We start from the raw sequence: 26,135 nt of genomic DNA, 5'->3' as shown, positions 1-26,135 counted from the left end.
CAATAAAAATCTTGTATTTATTCTGAGATCATAGGGATTAGGGATTAATTCATATAAAACCTACAGAAGACACTAATGCTGTCAATGAACGTTCCATGTGACCAAGGTACATGTAAGTTGATGTTAAAAGAGTGGTGTTATGTCATGGGAACAGTCACGGTTGCGGGGCATTTGTGTTTGTAAACACACCTGACTTGTTTTATTCAGTTCTTCAAAACTGATCTCTGTACGCAGTTTTGTTTCTGTTGCGTAAGTTTCTAGGCTATGTTACAGTATGTGGACAGCTCGGGGCGGGGATACCGTAGCTTGTTGGGCTTAAATAAACTGAGTTTTGAAATAAAAGTTTCGTGCATGACCTACGTGTACGTGTGCTGAGTCTAGGCAGGCTACCGGCGCGGCTGCCCATCGCTCGACCGGTACCCGTACCAGCTCAATGGACCCAGCGGCAAACCAGTCTCACAGTCACTCCGTATGTGTACGTACTCAGGTCACTCAGCATGCTCAGCGGGAAAAAAAGCAACATCGTCAATCGGTGCCAGGGACTTCGTTTGTCCTGCTCCTGGCCCCACAGCCGGCTGCACAGTCTGTGATTCAGAATGTAGTTTATCGGAGTGTGCCATTTTCACATCAATTATTATTTACTAGTTTATATAGAAGCCTAGTGCTACGATAATTAAATCCGAAATCCGTGAAGCTTACTACAACTAGCTGAGAAATCCATGTAAGAAACAGAAAAATCAGTGTTTTATCTATATGTTAATGTTTCCATCTTTAGCTTCTCTAAAGACATGTTTGATGGTGCTCAGCACAGGCCTATTGAACATGCTGAAAGATACAGTGCACATGACAATATACATGTAGGCCTGATGGTTCTAAAAATGTCAGCTCTGCATATTGACTAATAATATTCCCTAATCAACTCTTTAAACATGCTTTTACTGTTTGCACATGTGTATCCACATTAGATTGATTGCACACATTGTGATTATACATGTATGTGCAAATTATGAGCAAATTTTGCTGTAGGCCCTATGGACTGTAATAGGCCCACTGTTCAGATGCACACCACAAATACTACTAGTCTAACCGAACACAACCCATCAAAGTTCAACAGCGGGTTTGTGTTGGGATACACGTAGGTACAGTTCCCCTAAACAGATGGTCTTTTACACTGGGGTTGGCATACCTCCAGAAACTAAGTCCAACAGTGTGTGTGTACAATTTCCCATGTGGGTGTTGGAATTTTCCTGAATGGGTTATGGTTCCTAGTAAATTAGGCTGGCATGGCTGGGGAGTTAGGGTTTTAATTAAGATTTTCTAGGGGCTTACACATGTACATCATTTCTTCTTTTCAAAAAACAGTCAATCAGTAATCAAAAGTCAAAATTTGTTATCATTATCATCATGGAAAATTATATGGTTACTCGCATGACATTGGTTACTCACATTACCGGTTACTCGCATTGCCTGTTATTCGCATTTCAATATTTGATACCTCCTCATGACATCATGACATCATGCTTGGTATCATTTTCATTTCTTTTATCAATTTAATTTTTACCAAGGGAAGAAGGGAAATATGAAATGGCAAAGACAGAATCAATTTCATTGAGCTGCAATATCAAAAACTTGATCTTTTGGTTACTCGCACACCAAATGATGCAACAAAATTGCATCCACACACTATACAAGGAGCCATGGTCCAAAATTTTTAAGTAAAAAACAAGCTCTGGAATGAATTTCATTTTTTGGGGGGTCATGTCTCTGTTTGCTTGGAATTGCCCAAAGGGAAACTCAAGCCCTCTGATTGTGCGTAGCTTCATGGTAGGAGGCAAGTGGCCAATACTGCAAGTCATGGCATTTACATTTAACTTTGGAATGGAAACAGACCAAGCAAATAGACTTGCTGTTTGGGTAAGGCAGGGCATGTGTGCAGAATTTCTCAAAACTGTGCAAATATTCAATTCAAAGATTAACTGTTGCAGGTACTACAGAATCTGTACCCAAGTACCTGTACTAGTTCTTTACCACTGCAATTCCTTCGTAGGTGAACATGTACTGGTACTTTTTGCCCACAATCAAATGGCTATGCTTTGATTCATCAATCCAATTGTTTTATTTTTCTACTGGTACCCAGTCTATGGAATATTCCCTTGCACAACAGGGGTCTGTATTTGGGCAGATTCAGTGATTAATTATTCACAGCAAGACTGTGTCTTGGCCTTGAGATTCGGACCATTATGCGGGTGCCTACTAAATCGGGTTTTCGCTAAATACGATAAATAAAACGTAAGCACTTGAACATGGTGAATTGTAACTCGCAACACTATGCATCCGGTGGCTTTGAATTATCATTTTTTAAATAACGCTCATAATTGACCAATCGACAGCTTACATTGTAGTCCACATTTCAGTATGAAATGACATCATGTCGACTCCGATTGGATGCAGCGCGTGGGTTTGCATAAATTTGCATGCTTAGATATCAGAAGTTGGCCCGGAGACAAAGAGGGCTCCATTCAGCCATTGGACGACGGATGATACTCGGGCTAGTCTAGGTACCGGTATTGCACTTAAGTATTTTAGCCCATGGTATCTTTCACATCCTCCAGTGAACAAGAAATTTAATAACTAATAAGCCATTTGCGAGTTAATTTTGAATAAAATCTGGAACGTTGACTTAATCCAATGCTTTGCACGTTTTAACTTTGAATTCTCCCGACCAAAGAGACTGTTACTACCGGTGTATCACGTGATTTGGGGCAAGCCTTTAACCCTAGCTTACCTCAATCCATCAAAATCTAAAATATGATAAGAGCCTTACCCAATATGAAAAAATATTTAAGGTGGATGTTCTTTAAAATAATGGAGAATTTAAGTCGTCCACGCCACTATGCTAAAACAATGACAATGTTAGTTGACAATGAGTACCATGTATGTAATATAATAGAAATGGTTGTTGGACTACACGTACAACATGTACATGTAGTCATGGTAGTAGGCTAGCCTACTACATGTTGTACATGTACGTGTAGTGCATATAAATACATGTAGCACATTTGCCTTGTAGCAATTTAAAGAAAAAATTCACAATTTGATGCCGTTACAGCTATGTTCTTCAAATACAGCCATACTTCAAATATTTAAGTTTAGTCAGGTGTGGCAAACATGGCAAATGGCAACACGTGTTGTCTTCTCTGGGCAAGTTTCTTTGCATACCGTATAGTACTCACTTATAATTGCTATTAAACAATTAATTTGTTTAGCCGGCCCATCTGTTCCATAAAGAAAACGCCTTTGCATATTTGCAAATGGACGGCTGCTTCCCTTTGTACGTAATTAACAAATAAATTAAGGAACCAGTTGTTGTGGGGGAGATGAACAAATGTCATGATAGAAGTTAACAATTTACAAATTGAAAAAAAAAAACAATTTGAGAAACAGGTCAAAAGTTAATTAAAATGTATACATGTATGTATTTGGTGTATTCGAGTAATTATTAGTGTTGAAGAAATTCATTCTGTAAATACAGCTGTTCAATTCATGTTAATGGGTTATAAGGCTACTCGCTAAAACGTGGTACCGGTGAAGCATGAATTTACATTTTATGAAATACGGATTGATTGGTGGTACTGCGCATACTCATGCATACATGTAGATAATTTGGAGAGGGACCGGTCACGTGAGCGGGTTTAACCAATAAAAGAGAAAAAGAGTCAGATTTTCATACGAGTCCGATTTTCATATGACACCGGTACATGTCGTCACCGACACCACGAAGTAACACTCTACGTGTTAAACCATATTTTTTTCGATTTTCAGTTTTTTACATTTTTAAACATTATTCATCAAGGCCTACCATTGCACGAAGTGTCAAAGCTTCCAGAGCTTTACAATGTACTTTAATAATTACGCTAATTATCCATGGCAACTTTTGCGCAAGAGTGAAAATTTTGTTTTCACGAAGTAACACTCAAGTTCCATTTACCATTGCAATGCATGGTGCGCATTGTATTTTGAATCTGATGACAGTTACCGGGATTTCCAAAACTCGGCGTGGTCTCCATTTCTACTTGATCGCCTGCTAACAATGCTATTTGGGTGCCTAACGTTGAAGATTCCAGGTCAACATAACTCGATGTTTTCTTACAGAAATATCAACTTGTAACATATCTTAACTGTGTGAAGCAAGTGATTTCTGAAAATTCGATCGAAACATTAAAAGCTATAAATGATAAAGCGAAACTGGTAACGAAGCTGAGTTTTGCAAAAATGCCGTAACGTTTATTTTTAGCCCATGCGGTTGCCTGACCTACAATTTAGACATCTAGGCAAAGGGGGAAATTGTCAGGTCAGGGAACCAGACTAGCAACTTGTCAGTCAGTCAAGGACAAAGAGGACAAGTTAGACTGGCCCCTCTAGCATGTCTGGCACCAGCACAAAGAATTGTCATAGGCCATACAGAAAAAATATTTGATTTAAAATCATAGAGCTTAATATAGAGCTAAATATACAGGTACATGTATGGTATATACATGTAATAGGCTAAAATGCGTGCAGCGAGTTAAAGCGAAGAATCCAACTGCCCAATAAGCGTGCACGGGCGAAGTGTTAAAGGAAAGATACAACATTTGCAAACATCACAAAACGAAATGATCAAGTAATCACGAAATACCTCACTAGATTGTTTGGGAATGACAGTATAAAGCATGCTGTAAAATTGTGGCCCCTGGTGTGCTGTCATTTTCAAGAAAAATGGTATTTTTCCAACGCTGGTCGGCCGACCAGCGTTGGAGAAAACTGGCTTTTTTCAAAAACTGCTCCTAATTTTCATAATTAGTTATTCCGCGTTTTCTTTGCAATTGATTACACAACTGTGAAGGGGTACAAGCCTGCTAGACTGATTCTCTGACCTTACAATTTTCCAAAGTCATGATTGCTCCCAGTTTCATCTAAAGTGGGGTCAGGGAACCAGACTACAAGAACATGATTGGTTTTCATGGTTTTTCCAGCATCTACAACAATATTTGCTATGACATACTAATCCTCCAAATCCATTTATTTCTGAAAATTGCAGCAAAAGGAAATGTACATTCCCTTTAACTCGCTAGTTGTATTGCTACCTACATGTATGTACTGGATAGGGATATGGGCTGTGCAGACCTGCTTCGTACAAAATGAAGCAGAACTGCGTAGCACTGAAGACAATAATCACACTACTGAAGACAACACTAAAGATAACACTGAAAATAACACTGAAGACAAAACTGAAGATAAAATAGTTCTGTGTTTAAAACACAACCTTGCTAACCTTGCCTCTGAAATGGTCAAATAAACATCTTTGTAATCAGTCGTTTAACTTCTTGCCATCGGTGTTCTTGTCTTTTCCTCTCCGCAGCAGCATAACAAGGAGGTTGCCACCAACGTATATGAGCAGGTTCACCATGTCTCGCGTGACAAGCGTGGGCAGGTTATGGGCATGCGCGGAGGATTCCGCGGCTGTACTGTCTGGTTCACTGGTAAGTCAGATAATTCCTGGGAATGGAGTCCTCAACCCTTAATTGAGCCTGAGTCCGCGGAGTAAAGTCTAGGTCGGAATCCTGAGTCGTTTGAAACGGAGTCTGAGTCTGAGTAGCTAAGTTACAAGGCACTTAACCCTAACCTCAGCTAAAGCTACAAAATACTAGTAAGCTGTAGAACGCCATTATAAGTGAGCACAACACTCATACCGGTAGTATTCTGTAGTTCTCAGTTCTTTATCCTCCATGCTAGGACGTTAGGGTTAAAGCTATAGTCCATCATTTGCAGCCATCCGAAAAGTAACTGGCGTAATTATTGTTGAAAAACAAACTTGGTTGAAAGATAGTAAGGGAACTAAACTCCCTGTGAAATTATTCTTTCTGGGAAGCTGTCATTTTGAAGAAATCAACGAAAGAAGGCATTTCCAACGGTGATTCTTAAGAAGCACCGTAGGAAAATTTAAATTAGTAGTTCGTTTTGTTATTCAGCGCAGCGCGCACAAGTATTGGAACGACGCACACGCGCGCGCGGTTGTTGTAATTCGTCGGATCAGTGCGCGACGTCGCGTATAGCTGCAATTCAAAACAATTCAAAACATGATTCAGTAACTTTGGATTTGAAATTGAGATCTTAGAATGCTTTTTTTCTCAGAATGTACAGCTGAAGCTTAGCTGAAACTTCATCAGGTTAGTTGCTCAGTATCCTTCATTAGATTTTGAACACTTTTGTTGCTTCAAACGAACAAAATGCACTAATTACAAATGATGGACTATAGCTTTAAAGAACAAAGACACCAAAAAAACCTGACTCAAAAAAAAACTCATCAGTGGACAGGTAAAATAAAGGAAACAATCTTACAGTTATGCGGCAGAGAGCAGCACATTGGTTTCGCTACATGTACAGATTACCGAAGTGTGTCGTCATTTTGAACCGGGAAGTGTAGTGCAAACGAATGGAGTACGCGCACATGTTGGTTCACTTGCTGAATTGCGCGCTAACGTCTTTTACACACATTATTGTGCGCGTGATGTATTCACTTCGGTAGTCTATGATTGTGTAACTTTGGAAGAAGATGCATAGTATAATAAAATATACATGTATTAACTGTTAGTTTGGGGAAAAAAACAATCTTCCAATTTAAAAAAAATAAATATTTTGTCAAGTTTTTTTTTCGAAGTCCGATCGAGACCAATTCATACAGTAAGATTGAGTCCATGTTAATTGTGACTTGAGTCCAAGTCCGAGTCACCAAAAATGTGATATGAGCCGGACTTGAGTGTGTCTGTGCTGGTCCAGTATACAGTAACAGGCTTATATTATTTAGTTTGCTTTCAATAACATGTATTTCTATCAAAAGCTGAGTAATAAATGGTTAGTGGAGGGATGATTAGGAGGAGCAAAAGCATGTACATGTTCATCATGTAGGGGCGTGCCATTACATAGATCACAGTAAACATATACTTTGAAACACTGAAACTACAGGGGGAGTAAAAAAAAAAAAAAAACCCAAAAATTTTTTGAAGAAGTTCTGCATGTGGCAATTTTCAGATCTAGGATGTGAAAGCCCAATTAATAGCCTTTCTTTTAGTAAAAGAATCATTCAAATCACTCATGTACTTCTCCATTTACGGAGTTTTGAACTCAAACACAGTTCAGAAATTTATCCACGGATCACGTTTTAAGGTTCGTGATATTTCAGTAACATGAAACCATGTCATATCATGAGAACGTTATCAGAATAATACCATGCATTTGTACGTCTCTAGGGTAGCCAAGTACATGTATAAGGCAGGGAAGGACTACAGACTCTTGACATTATAAAGCATGTTGTTTTGAAGCAGGTTTATGATAAGTGCCAGTTATCATGGTTATGAGAGTGTTCTGATGTGGTTTTTTTTATATGTGAATTGTTTTCGTTTTGCTGAAACATCACTTATCTTTTCTGTGATCCATGGACAAAATTTTAAACTGTTTGTGTTTCAAAGTCTGTAACTGGAAAGGTACATGAGTGAATTAAATGATTCTTTTACTAAAAGAAAGCCTATTAATTGGGCTTTCACATCCTACAAGTACCAGTAGACATGGTAGATCTGAAAAGTGCTACATGCAGATCGTCTGTTTGAAATCTGTGACGCAATTAGGTTTCCTTTTTTTTTTTTTTTTTTAATCATTACTCGCCCTGTACATTGAAACACTATAACCACCCCCAACCCATCAAAATCCAAAAAATATGCATGTTTTGTTGGAATCTGTTGGAGTGAGTTTTGCACCAAACTGAAATGCTTTACATGTACATGGGATCAGGCATACCGCCATAATCAGTTTACCATTTTTGTTGGATTTTGCAAGAGTGAGGAAAGTTGTTCCTAGCAAATCACTCAAGGCGGTTTAGGGTTACAGAAAGACAGACAAACCAACAGAAACAGATGAACAAATGGTCCAACAGACAGACATTAAATTGACTGACAAATGCAGATGAAAAAAAACCCCAAAACAGCTGGTTGGAGTAGGATGGGTAAAAAGAGAGATGAAGAAATTGAAGACCCCATGCAGGAGCAGTAAATGGCACAGCGTGGGCTTCTAAATAAGAGTAGTGTGGACACTGGTGGTGGCTTGCAAATTGCGCAGAGCACTACTGATGGGAGATTCTCATCATTTGCAACTGAACGCACCCAACATACATGTAGGACTTTTCGATAGCAAAGTTGTCCTATTTGAATTGGATTTGGAACTCGGCTTTAAAAAGCAAAGACTGTTTTTTGTGTGCCTAAGAGATTTGCATAGATGCATTCAGGTTAAAGTAAGTCTGGCCTGTGGCAGTGTATTGTACTCTCACTACAGAGCCTGTATGAATGCCAACCTGTCTGTATCAGTATGTAAATGAAACTTACAAATGTATACAGCCGGCCCTCCAGAAATTGGTACCCACTGATCCAAAACCAGGCTTGAGTTACACAAGTGTACAAGTACATTTACAATTGTACATGTACATATGTACATGTACATACATGTACATGTACATTGTAGGTCTTAATTAAGGTTTCACAACTTGTGTTGTAGACAAACATACTGTACATACGTACTTAAGGCCAAAAAAAAAGTCTCCGGTTTCTGGTAAGCGCGCATCACCGTAGCCACGCACGTCGGCAAAATGAAAAAGTTTTTTTTTTCAATGAAAGATGATGTCTCAAAACCGCCAAACTCACTGGTTTGACTGGAATCCTGCTGCTGCACAATTTTAACGTGTTTTTGGATGGGGTTACAATCGAGTATAAGCTTTATGTGGCCTCTCTGGGCTTCAATACATTTTGCACTTAATTTAGTCGGGCACCATTTGCAGTCATCAGCCGACATTTGAACAAAAAAAAGTATAAAAAAAAAAAAAAAGCCGCGTCGCCGCACCACTTTCAGGGCAAGCTCCATTCCGGAAACCGAAGACTTTTATTTTTTGGCCTACATGTAAGCCAGCTGTATGCACAATTTGCCTGCTTTGTCTGTTCATGATCTGTTGATTGATATTGACTAGTCACAGTGCTTGCTTTCATACATTATGATCTGACTGCTAGTGACTACACACTGTAGCCTGTTTAATAAGTACCAGTATAACAGGGAAGGTGGATGGAAATTTTGACTGTCTGTGACTGTTTAAATAGCAGGAAGGTTAGGAGGTTGGCATGGAAAGAACTAAATACTTGTAAATAAACCTGTTGTACATGTATGTACAGTTGTATGTACACTGAAAAATACGCTTGAGCTGCTCATGTACATATACATGTACATGTACAATGTACATGTATGTATGCATACATGTGTACTGTATTACATGTACATGTATACATATACATGTATGTCATGTAGTCCATAGAGGATGAACGTACATGTAGGAAAGAACATGTTCTGGTGTTTCACAGTGTTTCTCGCATTTTGGGACAATTATTGATTCCACCCTTGCCTCTGAGAAAGACAATCTGCTCGTGTCCCAATCTCTGGGTTCTGCATTGATCAGTGCAAACCATATGCCTCCAGGGAAACAGCTGTACACTGCAACCTTGTTCCATCCATGCTGAGTGTCTTGATAATACGCACAATCTTTGATCTCGCGCCTTGGAGGGAGTAAAGATTTTTCCACTTTACCCCTGGGAAAGAGGCTGCTTTGACTCAAATTTCAAGTTAATTACTTTAAGCTACTGGTTTTTTGTTTTATTTTCACCAGTGTGGGCCTTTCCTCAAACAACAACACACTTGTTGCTATTGCTAAAAATATATCTGTTTGTTGAAACAAATTATTCAACCACAATTAATTTGAGAGATTTTGTGTCCAAATATGGTGCAAATCTATAAATAGGTGCTCAAAGTTGAGTTTAGTTTAGTTCTTTTAACATCCCCTCATGATTTAACATGGCCGACTAACCTTGGCCTGTGAATGACTGCAATGCTAAAGTACAAATATAATCATAAAAGAAATAATAATTACCAGGATTGGGTCATTAAAGAAACTTTCCCATAGACTTGTGCACAACATTTTTCAAACTTAAATGTGTCCTAACCCAATATTCCCTTGTCTTTTTTCCATGAATGTTGTTATCTTTACTAATTAGACCACGAGCAACAAATATTTTTTAACCTAATTGCGACAAACAAATGTTGCCAAGTCTAAAGGGGGCTGTGCCATTAGGGAGACAGTTATGTGTCTCCATAATAACCGGTGTCTCCCTATTATCGAAGAAATTATGATAACATGTCTCCCTAACATGCCTAATGGTACATTAATACATGTATAAAGGAATGTGTTGTAAAATGTGCTGTAAAAATAACAATACCCACAGGGAGTACTGTGATTCGGGCTGCTTTTTGTTAAATTTCTGAGTTACCTAGATATCGCTTGTTCACTGAAGTACATGTACCTTGTGTTTGGTAAAATTTGGTTCCGTATTTTCTGCCTTAGGCTTGTCTGGCGCCGGTAAGACTACCATCAGTTTTGCCTTGGAGGAGTACCTATGCCACCATGGCATTCCTGCTTACTCCTTGGATGGTGACAACATGAGGAAAGGCCTGAATAAGAACCTGGGCTTCTCTCACATGGATCGAGTGGAGAACATCCGTCGTGTCTCGGAGGTGGCTAAGCTGTTTGCTGACGGCGGTGTGGTGTGTCTGAACTCCTTCATTAGTCCCAATGCAAAGGTAAGCTTATGGTATGATCACTGTGTCCCAGTATCATCACATTAACTTTAGCCCTCACAAATCTTTACAAACCACCAGGACATTTTAGACGGTTTAAATTTGCGTAATGGAATTTGCAGCATAGAATTTGCAGCGTAGCCACTATTATAAAACCAAAAAGTGGTTTGAGGGTAGATAGTTGATGTTGCATGTATCTGCCCTAGTTATTGGAACTTGACAAGTTACATGTACCGGTACCTGTACATGTAAGCCGTTAGAACTTCATGTACATTTAGGTCGTCTCTAGAATTCTCTGAGTATTGCGTTCACCAATTGACTTGTCAGATACATGTACATGTATGATCATTTTGAACAAAATGGAACACAAAGAGCAGCTTGATGCAGCTAATATTTCAAGAATCACTTAAAAAACAATCCCTGAGTTGCCAGTATAAAAATATTGGGTGGCTCGGCGTGGAATAGGAGGAATATTATCACAAGGTAAAATCTGGACTTTTTCATTTCACGAGGCGAAGCCGAGTGAACTGGAAAAGTCCAGATTATACCGAGCGATAATATTCCTCTCATTTCACAATTTAAAGCCACTCAATATTTGTTTTATATAACTGACATCCTTGTCATTTGATATTTGAACTTTGATTTCAATGCAAAATTGGTGGAAAATATATTTCTCTCTTCCAAACCACCCCTTCACGAAAATGTTTGAACCCAAGGCTGTAGCGCTGGCTCTTTGGAACAATACGCGCAAAGCTGAACGCGCACACCAGCATGCATTTAAACACAATACCGCGTCTTGGAACAAGAATGATCCTAACTGTTCAATAGTATTTCCCATTCCCCATGGGCGAATGGAACTTTTTGAGCCCCGGCGTAAATGGGAGCAATAACGATGTCATGTGATGTGAGTTCCACCAATCAAAAGACAAGGATCTGTATGTTGGTTATATAATATTGGATATTGTCGTCACAGATTTGCTGAGTTTGAGCAACTGACTAGCCAGTATTGAATGTTATTGTCTGCAGGATCGTCAAGAGGCCAAGGCATTGCATAGGACCAGCGGTCTTCCATTCTATGAGGTTTACGTCAGCACCTCGTTGGAGGTCTGTGAGTCACGTGATGTCAAGGGATTGTACAAGAAAGCTCGGGCAGGGATCATTAAAGGTTTGCACTGACTGCCTACTACAGTAGAACTTAAATAAAACAACATAGAGGGTCTACAAATGATTGTTTGGTATAAATGGTATTCGTTTAAAAGCAGATTGCTGCCAATGTTTAGTAGAGATGTGCATACAATTTGGGAGACAAGGGAGGTGTTCTTGCTATCCGAACGTTTGGTATAGATGTAGCAGAGTTCTTTTTTAGCATCATTCTTCTGTATTTAACCCTTTGCTATTACCACAGCTAGTGTTTAAAGTTGCAAATATCTTCAAATATCATGAAAAGAACATTCAATCTGGTTTTCTCTTTATATTTGTTTGGTGTACCTGAAGCACGCATTTGACAAAAACATGAATTAAGCACGAGTCACCAAGGTCCAGGGTGTCAAGTTATAAAGCTTGGGCCTAAAGCCAGAAATCAACACTATTGCTGTGGTATGCCGGTATGCCAGTTTTCTGGCTATAGCCAAAATATCGACTTTGCAAAAACTACATTCTCATGTGTACAGTGAGCGAACGATAGTTGAAAAGCCAAGTATATTGTGCAAGTCTAGGATCGTTGCACATGTGCTGCTCCGTGGCTAGTGCCATGCTAGCATGATACACAAATCGTCGCCGACACCATGAGCTGACTTTTGGGATGTACGCGTACTGTACAGTACCATGTAATTTTGGTTTTCACAAACTGATACCAAGTTCTGCATGCGTGCACTCCATACATTTTCTTTTTCACAAACTGAAACCTGTCTTAATTTCATCAGTTAAAAGGTCATTTAAATGTTTCTGTAACCCCACATGCGGCTAGAGTAAAGTCGTCTCAACCTTTCAAAGTGTTTTTCTCCGAATTGTATTTCCACCACATGCGTTTCAGTGTACAAAATGCGCGTGCACACCCGCACGTCAGTTCGTGAAACCGAAATGATTGAAAAAGCGGTTCTCACAAAGTGCGCGCACACAGTGCTCGTGAAAACCGTGACGAAATGTATTGTACATTCAATGTAGACATAGACATGTGTCTGTGTGTGGTATTGTGAGTAAACTGAGTATGTACAATGTACATGTATAGTATGTATGACGATCATTTTATGCAGGGCCATCTCTTGACGTGTCAATATTTTTAGGTTCTGCAGCAAAACCCACTAGCATCCCTGCTATACCATGTACTTGTACATGTAGGGCTTTGTTGCCCAACTCTTTCCCAAAATGGGGGGATACTTTGGGGGTTTTCCAAACATGTCCTTTCTTTCCAGCTATGGCTAGAAGAGATATTTAGGCTCCTGTCACTTGGTGTTACACCTGACGATGTGTACGTTTGACTTTGCTGTCTTGCAGGATTCACTGGTATTGATCAAGAGTATGAAGCGCCTGACGATCCAGACATCAACCTCAACGCTGGCGCCTTGACTGTGGATGAATGTGTGGAGAAGTTGATCAAGTTCCTACAGGGAGAGGTGAGTCAGGGAACTAGACTTATACACATACCTGGGTGAATATTGGATTATGGACTCAGTGCAAAAACAATAGAGGGCGCTTTGTGACCACTCATAAGTGATCCATTAGAGGCCCATATTTCGTGAATGCATTCGGGTTTAGGTGCACTAAATAGCGCAGAAGGCATGAAGTAGCAATGGATGATTTTCGTCTGTGCATGTACATGCAACTGTAAATTGTCTATGCATGATTTTGCCAAGCACATTATAGGCCGTTAACGCACAAATATTTAAAAATCACGCAACATACAATGTAGCGCATAGTTGTTTTTTCACACACGCGCATGTGGGACTTTACCATGTTTACTGCACGACATAGTCGTTGCGATAACACCATGTATGTGTAAATAGGCCTTGTAAACTGTTGAATGGGATGGTGTCAGACTACTTATGCATTCCAAGCATCACTTTCAAAATTTTTAAATGTGGCTTAAAACATCAGCGTATAATTAATCACAGATTTTAAACTATTCATCAGAGCAGACTGGTCTTAATTTGTAAATAACTTTATTTCATTACTTTCATTTCTATTCGCAAGTTCCAAAAACGAACATTTTACCTCACTTTCAAGTTAATATGGCCGACTCATGAATAAAGCCTATTCTGGGTCTACTTGGTGAACCTGGCTTCAATTCAATTCTAGCATGAGCTATGTGTAGATCGTATTTAAAAGATTTGTTTCTAACTCCAATTCATATTCTGTTGATGAATCAGTCAAAACTCACATCACTGAAAAGTAAGGACGGTCGAAACTCGCCTCGACTCAAACTTGAGTCTAGTCTGAGTCAGTTGTTCTTTCCTGGTTTCAGGGCATCATCCCTGAGTCTGCTGTGGAGAGTGTTAAGGAACTCTTTGTGCCTCAGTCAGCTCAAGATGCTGCCAAGAAGGAGGCAGAAACTCTGGATTGTGTGGAACTCAACAAGGTGAGAACTCAGTCGCAGGTTTAACACTGTTATAATAATAATTAATAATAATTATTGTTATAATAAATAACAATAATCTAAATAAAAACCAAGACACATAATTTCAGTTGTAAGTTGTTACCTTTTTATTCACGAAGATTACAGACAAATTTTTTACCAGTGACAGTGTTGACAAATTGACATGACACCTCACATATACACAGGTTGACATCGGATCAAAATGATTCGCTTCGCTGCATGACTGGTACTGCTGCAGCTTTACACGTACTTTAGGGACTTTCCAGTGTGCTGTCTGAATGAACCACGATATATAACGATGCGTTAAAAAGGTTGACAAGATGGTCTACGGGCTAGCAAATGTTTAACTATCAATGGTACTGAACGACTCGCGAAGTGAATACAAAGTAATTGATCGAGCTGTAAATGCTGTATATATTACCAGTCTCGACATGAGACCAGCCAAAATATCGAGACCAAAGGGGACCGAGACCAAGACCGAGACCACAGCTCCCGAGACCAAGACTGAGACCAGCAAAAAGTGCACTGGTTGAACACAGGTGAACAAAAACCACAGGTTTCAATCTGGCATCCAGAGCCAGGTTTAGCCAAATTATTCCAAAGATCTGTAGTTAGTTCAATGAAAATGTTGCTGTTTAAAACGCTTGGAAGCGACAACTTTGTAAGGTTTTGAAAGATCGACTGACGCAGTTTGGAATAACAGCAGAGTCTGGTCATTGGAAAATTACTACATGATACTTCCATGTCTCAGCCCAAAATCTATTTAGGTCAACCGGTTAAGCCCGTAAAACATTTCTTGGCTACCAGGGAAGGAATTTTGTTTAGTACTGCTATTCGAGTACAAGTACTTTGATAATTGAGTACAATTTCGACATGTCGAGTACGAGTGCTTTGCTGCCCGAGTACGAGTACCATCATTTTGAGTACGAGTATTTTCACATTTGAGTACAAATACTCGAGTGGAGTAGTTCTCGAGTGCGATTACCGAGTATGAGTACTACAACACTGCCTTAAATGTGATCCGTGGACAAAAGTTTAAAACTGTGTTTGTGTACAAAATCCCATAACTCGAAAAGTGTATTAATTCCACAACTTGGAAAGCTTATTAATTGGGCTTTTTACATCCTAGATCTGGAAAGCGCTACATGCAGAACTTCCTTAAAAAAAAATAGGGGGGGACTGTTTAAGTTTCCTTTTTCTTTTCTTTTTTGACTCACTGTGTATTTTCTTCTGCCCACTAATGTTTGTAGGTACATGTACATGTAGATATGTTTTGTTTGGTATGTTTTAATTTTTGCACTGAAGAGAAGTTGATGAGGTACCATACTGAGTCAACCAGTCTAGCTAGTCTCAATTCAAGTCTCCATTGTACCAGGCAACAAGGGAGAGATATTGAATCTGGGTTATCTGTAAATTGTGAATTGATAATAAAGTGCACACAAGGCCACTAAACTTGGATCACTGCCCAGTCCAAGATAATGTACCAACCATTGAGTGTCACACAGTTCACTGTTTACTCATCCTATCTCTGCTTATCATGACTTGTGCTGTGTCATGATGATTTGTAACATTCCCTTTGTTGAATTTCCACAATTGACTGCAGATTTGGGATTTGAGGGGGGGCACTGGAGGGTACAGCAAAGCAAGATATTTTGTTCAGCTGTTTCCTGTGCATTCTTGAGACCCTAATGATCATGTGTACACAAACAATATAGAAAACCTTCTCTGTACTTGAGAAATTGCAGGGGTCATCGTAAAAATTATGTACAAGTTTACATGTAACAAAAGACAGAATTTGTGCTATAAATTGACACAACACTAGTTATCATGTGCATGAATTTAACCAAATGTCATCTCATTCGTATTTATAACCCATTTAGGAGTGCTGACAGCCACAATGAACACAATTGTGTTGGTCTTTAAGACATTTTTTGGTAACATGCGTAATGTGGACAGAAATGTCGTGACATTTTTCTGTCCACGTTAATATGTAATATCCTGAACATAATACCCTGTGACATCTTAAACATACAGTTGATTGTCTAGGTTTTTACAGGCGACAATGCTGTAGGGATAAGAATGAAAAGGCACAATAGACATTTATTGTAATTATAACTTTCTATCAATATTAACAAACTTTCTGTCACTGTTTATGTTAGGTACATGTACGTACCGGGTAGCACTGTGAGCATAATGTCTTGTCAAATTTGCATGGAAAGTCTTAAATTCTCCTCAACAATGGGGTGGGGATGTACAAGTGGAAAATAGGACAAACAACTTGATATTATTATCCTGCTTCATTTCCCAAGACCATGGCACACTTGTGTACCCCTTTAGTGTGGAAAGGCCCACCAGCGTCGTTGTATTGTTGGTGCCTGGCTATGCTTACCTGGCTAAATATAGCTTGAAAGCTGCAGGGGTGTTTGATAAAGACTGAACACTTTATCAAATGCCTTGTGTGTGTTCAAGATTGCACATGGCCTAAAAAAATAAACCAAGTAAATGTTCACCAATTAACCCCCCTACTGTTTTAACAGTCACAGACAGTCAAACATTTCATCCCCTTCCCCTGCCATGCCTTTTACACAGGTTAGTCACCAACAGTCAGAAAATATTTTTTAGCAAGAACTCTGACTAGTCAAATTCAGTCAGCAGACAAAAGCAGGAAATTGATAGCACAGCTGTCTTATCACCAACAGTAAAAACACAGGTTTATCAAGTTACATAAACAGTCACAGTTAGTCAATCCCGCTTTATGTAGGCTGAGAGCTCTTAACTGTTGAAAACAGTCACTTGATTGATTTTGACTGAAAGGACAACTTGGCTCAGAATGTATGTTTGCATAGGAGGGATAATGAACACATTACATTATTAGAGAGCAAAATCCAATATGAAATTCCCATCTCCTGCAAGATGTCTTGCATGCTGTAGTTTGAAGAAATTGTAACTGTGGCAACAGATGCTTGAAGGTTTGATTTGGGAGGATCGCTCGCTGAAAGTATTTTTAAAATAATTCAAAGATGGTCATTGTACAGTGATGAATATCCCCCAGCTCCCCCCCCCCCTAATGAACTAAGCAACATTGTTAAATGCAGGGGGGGGGGAGGGGGTGAGAGTTTTGCTGTTCCAATTTCCTGCTCTCATTCAGATTACATGTATGTGTGCATGTATTTTACAAAACTTTAATACCCAGTCTCAAAAAGTTTGAGTGAATCATCGTCAGTGTTGAAGAATTCCCAAACACACTAAATTGATTAAATGATTTTGGATATTAAACCCAGGACCATGAAGTGAGTCGAGTGTTTCTTGGTACATCAGTAAATGGTCATGCTATGGGCTAGGGTTCTTGAAGAAGGCTGGGCTAAGAAATGAACAAAGTTGGATGTGAACAGTGGACTATGGTATTGCACTGCCAAGGCTCTTTCTATTTTTTTCTGTGTGTGTTTGTTGCCTATAGAGCTCAGGTCTTTGTAGAAGGTTAGGCTTGCAAACGTTCAGAACTGAACATAAATGTAGTTGGGTGTGAACCAGGGACCATGCACTAGAACCAGTGTTCTGTCCTTGATGTTATTTTCATTGACTGTTGTCTCCTCAGGTTGACATGCAGTGGGTTCAGGTCCTGGCGGAGGGTTGGGCGTCCCCTATGACAGGCTTCATGCGAGAGCGTGAGTTCCTGCAGTGCCAGCACTTCAACTGTGTCCTTGATGGTAAGAGAGGACAACACCCTTGTAAATGTGTGCTTGGCTGGTTTTAAACACTCTGTTTCAGACCGGTTGGAGTCTGGACATGCTGGATGCTGATACTTATACGCGCCAAAGCCAAGGGTAATTTTCAGCATCCAGACCCAACTGGTCTTAAACATAGTGTTTGATACTGGCCAGGTACCTATTTATTCCCATTTATTTCTTTATGCATTTAGCAAATAACTTTTTGGTTGAAAAAATTCAAAACTTTTGGGTCCAAAAGTCAAAACAAGTAAAAAATTATACATGTCCAACGATTTTGTTTTTTCGAAACACCCCTCTAGCTGTATTATGGACTGTTCCGCTCGCGAGTAGACCTAAACAACTCCTTATATGCAGATTGGCACGCACATCACGCATACTTACGATGTGGCGCAGAACGCAGCTGTGCCTGGGTATTTTGCATTTAGGAATATGACTCACTGGTAGTATTGGGTATGCCTACGTGAGGATTGTGACCGTTCAACCAATAAAACGGTAGAAAGCACTGGATTTCATGGCCGTGTCACCGTGTGACGTCATACCAACTGGCAATTGATAGGCAAAACAAACACCTAAGCATTTTGCTCATGTAGTTTTTCTACGTTATAAAGTAAATGTCAATACTTTTATACTACCTTTATTTCAAGAGATATCCATGCAGTGCAGTATAGAACAGGTGACTGAAAGTTTCAATCATTTGACCACAACATCAAATTTTTCAACAAGTGTGTAATTTGTGTATTGGTTGTAATTGTTAGGGGTCCTATGTAGCTAGCACCCCTAACATTTTTCTGTCTACATAATTGTTTAAAATTGTTAACTTGTTTATTCTAAAACACAGGTGGGGCTATCAACCAATCAGTGCCTATCGTTCTGGCAGTTACCCTAGAGGACAAGGAGCGACTGTCCAATAAAGAGGCCTTTGCTCTGTCTTACGAGGGGCGTCGCGTCGCGATTCTACGTTCGCCAGAGTTCTATGAGCACCATAAGGAAGAGCGCTGCTGTCGTCAATGGGGTACCAGCAACCAAGGCCATCCTTACATCAAGGTGGGGGTCGACAAACCTTTCTGAGTTTACGTTGTTTTAATTCTTTTTGAATATGAAAACCTGTTGTTTCCAGGAAAACGCAGAGACTGGAAACCCAACCACACAGTTGCCTGGTTAGGATTTGAACCCAGACACAGAAGTGGAAGGTACGTAAATCACCACTGTGCTGACCTAACTCCCTTACTTCCAAGCTTGGTAGTGCTAAGACGTCTGCACTAGTAAGCAGGAGGTCAAGGGTTCGAGTCCCACCCGAGTAGTTTGAGAATTGTTCTCGCAATCACTTTGGACAACACTGACTACACAGTGTATTTAAATAATAATATGTTGGCGGAGGGCAAAACCCGCTGTTGAATCTTTAGTTTTTAATTTTTGTTCTCCACAGATGGTGATGGAGAGTGGAGATTGGTTAGTGGGGGGTGACTTGGAAGTACTTGATCGTATACGTTGGAACGATGGCCTGGATGAGTATCGTCTGACCCCCAACGAACTCCGAGCTAAATTCCGTCAGTTGGGCGCCGACGCAATCTTTGCATTCCAGCTACGTAACCCTGTCCATAACGGCCATGCTCTACTTATGAATGACACCAAACGCCGCTTAAAGGAACGTGGATACAAGAAACCCACACTTCTACTGCATCCTCTAGGTATCTGCCCAAATAAGATTTTTGCAAACCAATCCCATTGCAAGATGTATTCAGTAATGTTAGCAGCAGGGTACCCTAAAGTTAGAACATATCACGGTGCCACAAAAGCAGAACAAACTTCCTTCTCTTTTGGAAGTTTTACATGCAGTTATCTGTGTAGCCTTTTCCATGTGTATAGGCAAATGTGACTGCGAAGCAAATATGACGTCAGAAATATTTGCTGCGAAATTTGCTGCGGTAAAAATTTTTTTACTTTAACAAATTCGCAGGGTGAATAATTGTCACAATGCCACAGAGTTTAGTGAACAGGCCTTAATGCTTTCATTTTACTATACGCCCTCCAATACACTTCAATATTTGCCAAAAGTGACTTGTCTGGCTTTTTTTGCACTGTCTTTCAATATCCCCCACTGTACCAAGTCATATGTTTAGAACTCACTGTCAGTAAACAGACGAGTAAACAAGGCTATAGGGAGATCCCTAGGAGTGCAGACCAGTAAATATACTGCCATAGACCTTACTGGTAATTACGGGCACTTCCCAAAATTATTAAAAATACTTACAACTTTCTGAGGTGTTTATTCAAGACATGCATCAAATATAAGCTTATTTCATCATCTGTCATTTTCTGTTCAATTTTTTTGGATTATCCAATGACTTTTGGTAGAAATTTTCATCAGAAGATGATCACCCCTAAAAATAGTCCTGAAGCCCATCGCCATTTGAAAACAATTTTGGACCGATTTACTGATCTGCACCCCTAGACCCTCCTTATTCCTCCAATTTAGTACCATCATGTGCCAGTAGATGCACCCTCTAATGCAGTCTTGAATTCACTGTGCTGGTCAGCCCAAGCATCTACCAGTATACTTCAACTGGAGTGTGAGTTCAAGTGGAAAGTCATGGCCTAGCGGTTGAGAGCACTGCACCGGACTCATGCTCTGATGTTTCAGAGGCAGCAGAATGTGGGTTGGAGCCCGGGTCTGGACACTTGTGCCCTTAAGCAAGGCACTTAACCATTATTGCTTCGTCCTTCGGATGGAACGTAAAGCCGTAGGCCCCGTGTGTTGTGTAATGCAATGCACGTAAAAGAACCCAGTAACACTTATTGCTAAGAGAAGGGGTTTGCCCCGGTGTTTCTGGCCACCTGTTAACACTCCCGGAGTATTTAGGAAAATAATCAACCGAGTACCAAGTGACCTGTGTTAATTTACACGAGTAAAGCAAGGGCTAAAGCACACACAGTTTCTGACAGAAAAAATATGGAGAAACATCTACGCAGCTTTGCTTCCCCTGATTTTTATATCGGGTGATAAGCTTGATATTTTGTTTTTCTTGCTCAGGTGGTTGGACTAAGCAAGATGATGTGCCTCTTCCAGTGCGTATGAAGCAGCATCACGCCATCTTAGAGGAGGGAGTTCTTGATCCTGAGAGTACTGTCCTTGCTATCTTCCCTTCTCCCATGATGTATGCTGGTCCCACGGAGGTGAGAGGTCATGACCTTTAGGTCACTCTTCTATCTTTCTTTTCCTTAACCCTAACCCACCTCACTCCTCCAAAATCCTCCTGGCGGTTTTGGAGGATTCTAGAGGATTGAGGATGAATGGTGATTGAATCAAATGAGGATTCTGGAGGATTGAGGATGAATGGTGATTGAAGCACATGAGGATTTTGGAGGATTGAGGATGAATGGTGAATGAAGCACAAGAGGATTTTGGAGGATTGAGGATGAATGCATTTTGAGGCAGGACTGTCTGATGATTTTGAAGGATTTGGCGTTGGTTATCCTTCATTTAAACACGAGTGCAAAGTTTTGGGATGAGGAGGATTTTGGAGGATTGAGGATGAATGCATTTTGAGGCAGGACTGTTTGACAATTTTGAAAAATTTAGGCGGAGTTGAAAAATTTTGGAGGATTTTGGAGGATTGAGGATGGTTGTAAGCAACAAGGGCCTAGGGGGTTAGGGTTAATCCTCTTCTTGAAAGCTACTATATAAAGGTGGAACATATTAACTTCCAAAAGGTCAAACTTCTGGGCTGTAGTCGAGTCCATCACAACATCAAAGGTCTGCTAACCCTAACTCCCTAGGGGGTGTGCAAAATTATATTGAAATTGGAGGATTCAGGACTTTTAAGGCCATTGTTAAGTAAATCACTAGACAATTAACCATATGAGTCACAAACATTGCTTTGGATGGAAAGTTTGAGGCATGTTTAAAGGTAACAAAAAAATGACAAATTTAGCACACTTAACCACTTGATGCCAGGATTATTTTTGGCCAAAAAACGCCACAATTTGAAAAGGACAACATATATCGGGCTAGGTTTACAATCACATCAAACACTTGTGAGTCATATGTACAATATTTGTGCAGTGCTTCTCGATTTAAATTTATATATTGCAACATTCTGAGAACCCGCCATGGAGCGATATTTGCTACGACGACAGGTTGTGTACAACGGCCAAGTTCGAGTACAACACATTGTGTGTACAGACCAATGGGAACAAATGACGTGTATACACGTCCAGCGCTGAGTCTTGGGGGGGGGGGGGAGAAAGCTTGATGATTTAACCCGTCACCCACCCCTGCGAATGTACATTGCCAGATCATGTTTACATGTCTTCTGGCATTAACTGGTTATAAGTACTGGAATTCTTTGAAGGTTGACTTCAAGTTTTTTTAATTTGAGAAATGACCGCAATGACAAGTAACACCATAATTGTATTTTATTAAGAAGTCTTCAAGGCTAAGAAGTTCATGGCAAATAATAATAATAATGCAGACTTTACTTTGTAGACCGACTCTAAATATGTGTGGTTTGTTTGGATGTGTTGTAGGTTCAATGGCACGCCAAAGCTCGTATGTCCACCGGTGCCAACTTCTACATTGTGGGTCGTGACCCAGCTGGTATGCCGCACCCAGACGGTACCCGAGACCTCTATGATCATTCCCATGGCAGAAAGGTAAGGTGTACAGAATGGGTAGGAATCATCTCAAAAACTTGGTTCATTTGAATAATCCCTTTGGTAAAATGACAAGATTTGCATGCTCTTCTCAGTGGGAGAATGTGTGTACCACAAACAGGTAGACCGTCTGTTTCAGACTTGCATTCAGATTTGTGTGTGTGGGAGGATGTGCTTTCCCATTCAGAAGAGGCGGAGTATCATAAGTGAAACATTCCGAGTCTTCTGCATTTGGAGAAGCCCTTTACTGTCCTTCTGTGGAAGATGTTTATTTGTCTCCATTCTTGTCTATTCTTATGTGTCCTTCCAGATAAACAACCACTTGTTTATATTTCCAAAAATTTATTGCCATTTTATCAACATAATCATGGAGTTTATTAACATAATCATGAAAATATAGTGAAATCCACCGGTCCAAAACAGATCCTGTGTACAGGGCGAGTAAAAAAAAAAAAAACCAAATGTCAGGACAATTATTTCAGTGAAGTTCTGCATGTGGCAAATCTAGGATAAGAAAGCTCAATTCATAAGCTTTCTTTTAGTACAAGAATCATTCAAATCACTCATGTACATTTCAAGTTACGGAATTTAAACACAACCACCGTTTTAAGGTTCTGTCCACGGATCACCAAAAAGGTGCGCGCGTTCTTTCAGCAAAACGAAAAAAAAAAGAAAAAAAAAATTCCATCTTATAAAACGAAAACAATTCACACATAATCACTATGTAAATTGTTTTGGTTTTGCTGAAAGAACACTTACCTTTTTGGTGAAGTCCACTTGGCGAACATTCCGTTAGCTACTGGGATAGGTAAACTTATCTTTCTTTGTTTGTTAATGTTTGTTGTTTAATCCGTGTAGGTGTTGACCATGGCTCCAGGTCTGACCCAGCTTGAGATTATACCATTCCGCGTCGCTGCCTATAACACTAAGAAGAAAGCTATGGACTTCTTTAATCCAGAGAAGAAGGAAGACTTTGACTTCATATCTGGCACTCGCATGCGTAAGCTGGCACGCTCAGGAGAATTACCTCCAGAAGGCTTCATGGCACCACTCGCTTGGACCATTCTGTCCGACTACTACAAGTCTCTGCAGCAGAAGTAATGCAGGAGCACCCCCTCGTGTGGTGACCCTGTGTGGCAACAGCGCCCTCATGTGGTGACCTTGTCAGCTGATAATACACCTGCGTTATCTGAGCAATCAATTTTAATAAAGTGAACTAGTTTCTTGTAGGTTATATCGTCGATGTCTTGTTTTAAAGGCCAGTGTTTTTTTTTAGAAATGGTGGACTGGAATTTTTAAAAGTTCACTGACCCTTGACGTGCACATTGAATCTTGGGATTGACTTGTCAAGTCGCTCAATGCATGTACTATGTTCATGACAATCAGAACATCAGAATGCATTTCTGTAAATTCTGTGAAAACTGAACATTTTCAAATCTCTTTTCTTGATTTGTCTTTTCCAACTCCTTTTCCTGTGTTCACTTCTTGTGGTCAGTTGAATTATTTCCTTGGTCAGACAAAATTTGAATGCAGCTTTTATTGTTCAAAGTCTTCCATAATATGATTTCAGAAAAGTTAGCTGTTCTTTTATTGGTCATTTTATTCCATATTCCAGCTCCCTTTACTGTAAGTGCACTGAATTATGTTGCTTTTTAAATGAATTTGCTCGTAGCTATTGTTTTTGTTTCATATGCCATTTCATTATGTCATTATTTCAAATTCAAGTCTTAAGTCCAGTTGTCATAGTGAAAATAATGTATACCAAATATTTGTGTTAGTTGTTTACCTCATATTTTTGTTAGTTTTAGTGTGTTATTTCTATGGTCTCGCTAAATCCAACAATGCAGTAACCTTTTACCAATTTCATGGGCTGCTACTCAGAGAAATTTGCTATAAAACGGCAAAAAGTTTCGAAGGAAAAGCGGCTTTGCAACAGATGAGCCTGGGCATGTTTTGCAGAGTTTATGTAAACGTCTGTGTTTTGCAAAATTCTGGAGTTAGCAGCTTCATCCATTCTGCCTGTAGGCTTTTTATGCTTCACGTGTGCTAATTTAATAGAGTCTTAAGCTGTTGTCCAAAGCCATTGGAATTATTGTTTAATGAAGGCATAATTTTCCACTTGTAGCATTGTTTTCATAAAAGGAACTATGAACGACATTCTAGTGAAGGATTTAATTGATTATGCATATTGCAAAATTGCACTCGTATTGCATAGTGCATTCATTGATCGCTCAACTTGCTTTGATACTTTGTGTTTTTAATTAGTTAAAGGACATGTTTGAATGTGTATTCATGTATTCGTGTGTATTTAACTTGTACGTCTTATGAGCACAACTTTTAGAACAAAGAAAGCACTAGAAAATGCTGCGTAAAGTCAGTCTTAATAGTTCGTTCGTTCAATTGGCCGTTCAGATGACATGCAAATCTATACAAGTGCCTGTCATGTACCACATATAAACTTTTTAAAATATCGGAACAAATTTTGTGCAGAAAACAAATTATGACCAGTTAAAAATGCCGAACTGCTCAGTGGTCTTGTACAATGAACTTATGGATGGAGAATCATGAATTCAACAATGCTACTATGAGGGAATTTGAAAGGTTAAGTGATGTAACAGGGAGAATGTTGTTTTAAATGTGCAAGGGTCCAACAATTTATGTTAATCACTGTATTAATACTAATCATTCCATGAAATAGTCTATGAACTGGACTGATAGAGGGCGCTGTTCATTGATCCTCGGTTACATATAAATGATTCGTCATGAAATCAATTTATCAAAACCTTGGGATCGCTAACTGTTTGCATTGCCTCTTGGTTTGACTCCAGGTTCTATGCGTCAGTGACAATTTGTAATGTTAAGTTTTTAAACTGGAACAAATTTCAGAAACATGCAGTTTCCAATCCTTCAGCGTTACAGAAATGCCTATTTGTCGTAGTGTGGATTTGTTCATTTTTGGAAGTGTGTAATTAAGTGTGTGTTTTCAAGTATGTCAAGGTTGAAAATTGCTTGTTTCTGAATTCCTTGTTTTAATTTGGGGCTCCTAGACTTGTTTAATCCTTTGATTTTTCTTAAATCCAAAGTCTTCGTTTCAGATGCATTTATCAAATAGAATGAACTCTTTTCTTGCAGTTTTTATGATTATATAAGAATATCTTAAGAGTTGGGTCATGCATTAGCTTAGGACTGCCAATGTAATAATACAGAGCCTATTTTTCTAAGTCAATAATCATGGCATTAAAGAATTAAATTGATAAAGTACAAAATAAACCTTCTTTTTAATGCATATTTGTTTTAAAATTTGTCAGTTGTGTTGAAATTTCACATTTTCCCAATACTTTAATCGCACCTTTGTGCATAATTCATGCACTAGGCTATTGAATGCTGGCAAGATTGGTCCCCTTCAAAAAATGCATAGAAACGGGTGAAATTTGTCAGGATTTCCTGATTTTGAGATTTCCAGG

The 26,135-nt window shown here is 39.4% G+C and overlaps 1 protein-coding gene across 2 annotated transcripts in view; it reads left to right on the top strand.

Annotated features, from left to right (window-relative positions):
* The window catches only part of LOC119731284 (bifunctional 3'-phosphoadenosine 5'-phosphosulfate synthase-like), a 33,692-nt gene extending 7,761 nt beyond the window's left edge, over positions 1-25,931 (top strand). For both annotated transcript variants that reach the window (XM_038204421.1, XM_038204420.1), the window contains exons 2-12: positions 5,399-5,519; positions 10,466-10,701; positions 11,725-11,863; positions 13,192-13,310; positions 14,159-14,272; positions 17,886-17,997; positions 18,857-19,062; positions 19,445-19,706; positions 21,050-21,192; positions 22,546-22,671; positions 23,530-25,931. In XM_038204421.1, coding sequence (XP_038060349.1) covers positions 5,399-5,519; positions 10,466-10,701; positions 11,725-11,863; positions 13,192-13,310; positions 14,159-14,272; positions 17,886-17,997; positions 18,857-19,062; positions 19,445-19,706; positions 21,050-21,192; positions 22,546-22,671; positions 23,530-23,772 — 1,821 coding nt within the window. In that variant the 3' untranslated portion in view covers positions 23,773-25,931. The remainder of the gene's footprint in view (positions 1-5,398; positions 5,520-10,465; positions 10,702-11,724; positions 11,864-13,191; positions 13,311-14,158; positions 14,273-17,885; positions 17,998-18,856; positions 19,063-19,444; positions 19,707-21,049; positions 21,193-22,545; positions 22,672-23,529) is intronic.
* The last annotated feature ends 204 nt before the right edge of the window (positions 25,932-26,135 follow it).

The sequence above is a fragment of the Patiria miniata genome, unplaced genomic scaffold (assembly GCF_015706575.1).
Source record: "Patiria miniata isolate m_02_andy unplaced genomic scaffold, ASM1570657v1 HiC_scaffold_23, whole genome shotgun sequence".
Taxonomy (NCBI): domain Eukaryota; kingdom Metazoa; phylum Echinodermata; class Asteroidea; order Valvatida; family Asterinidae; genus Patiria; species Patiria miniata.
This window is presented reverse-complemented; position numbering and strand designations above follow the sequence as displayed.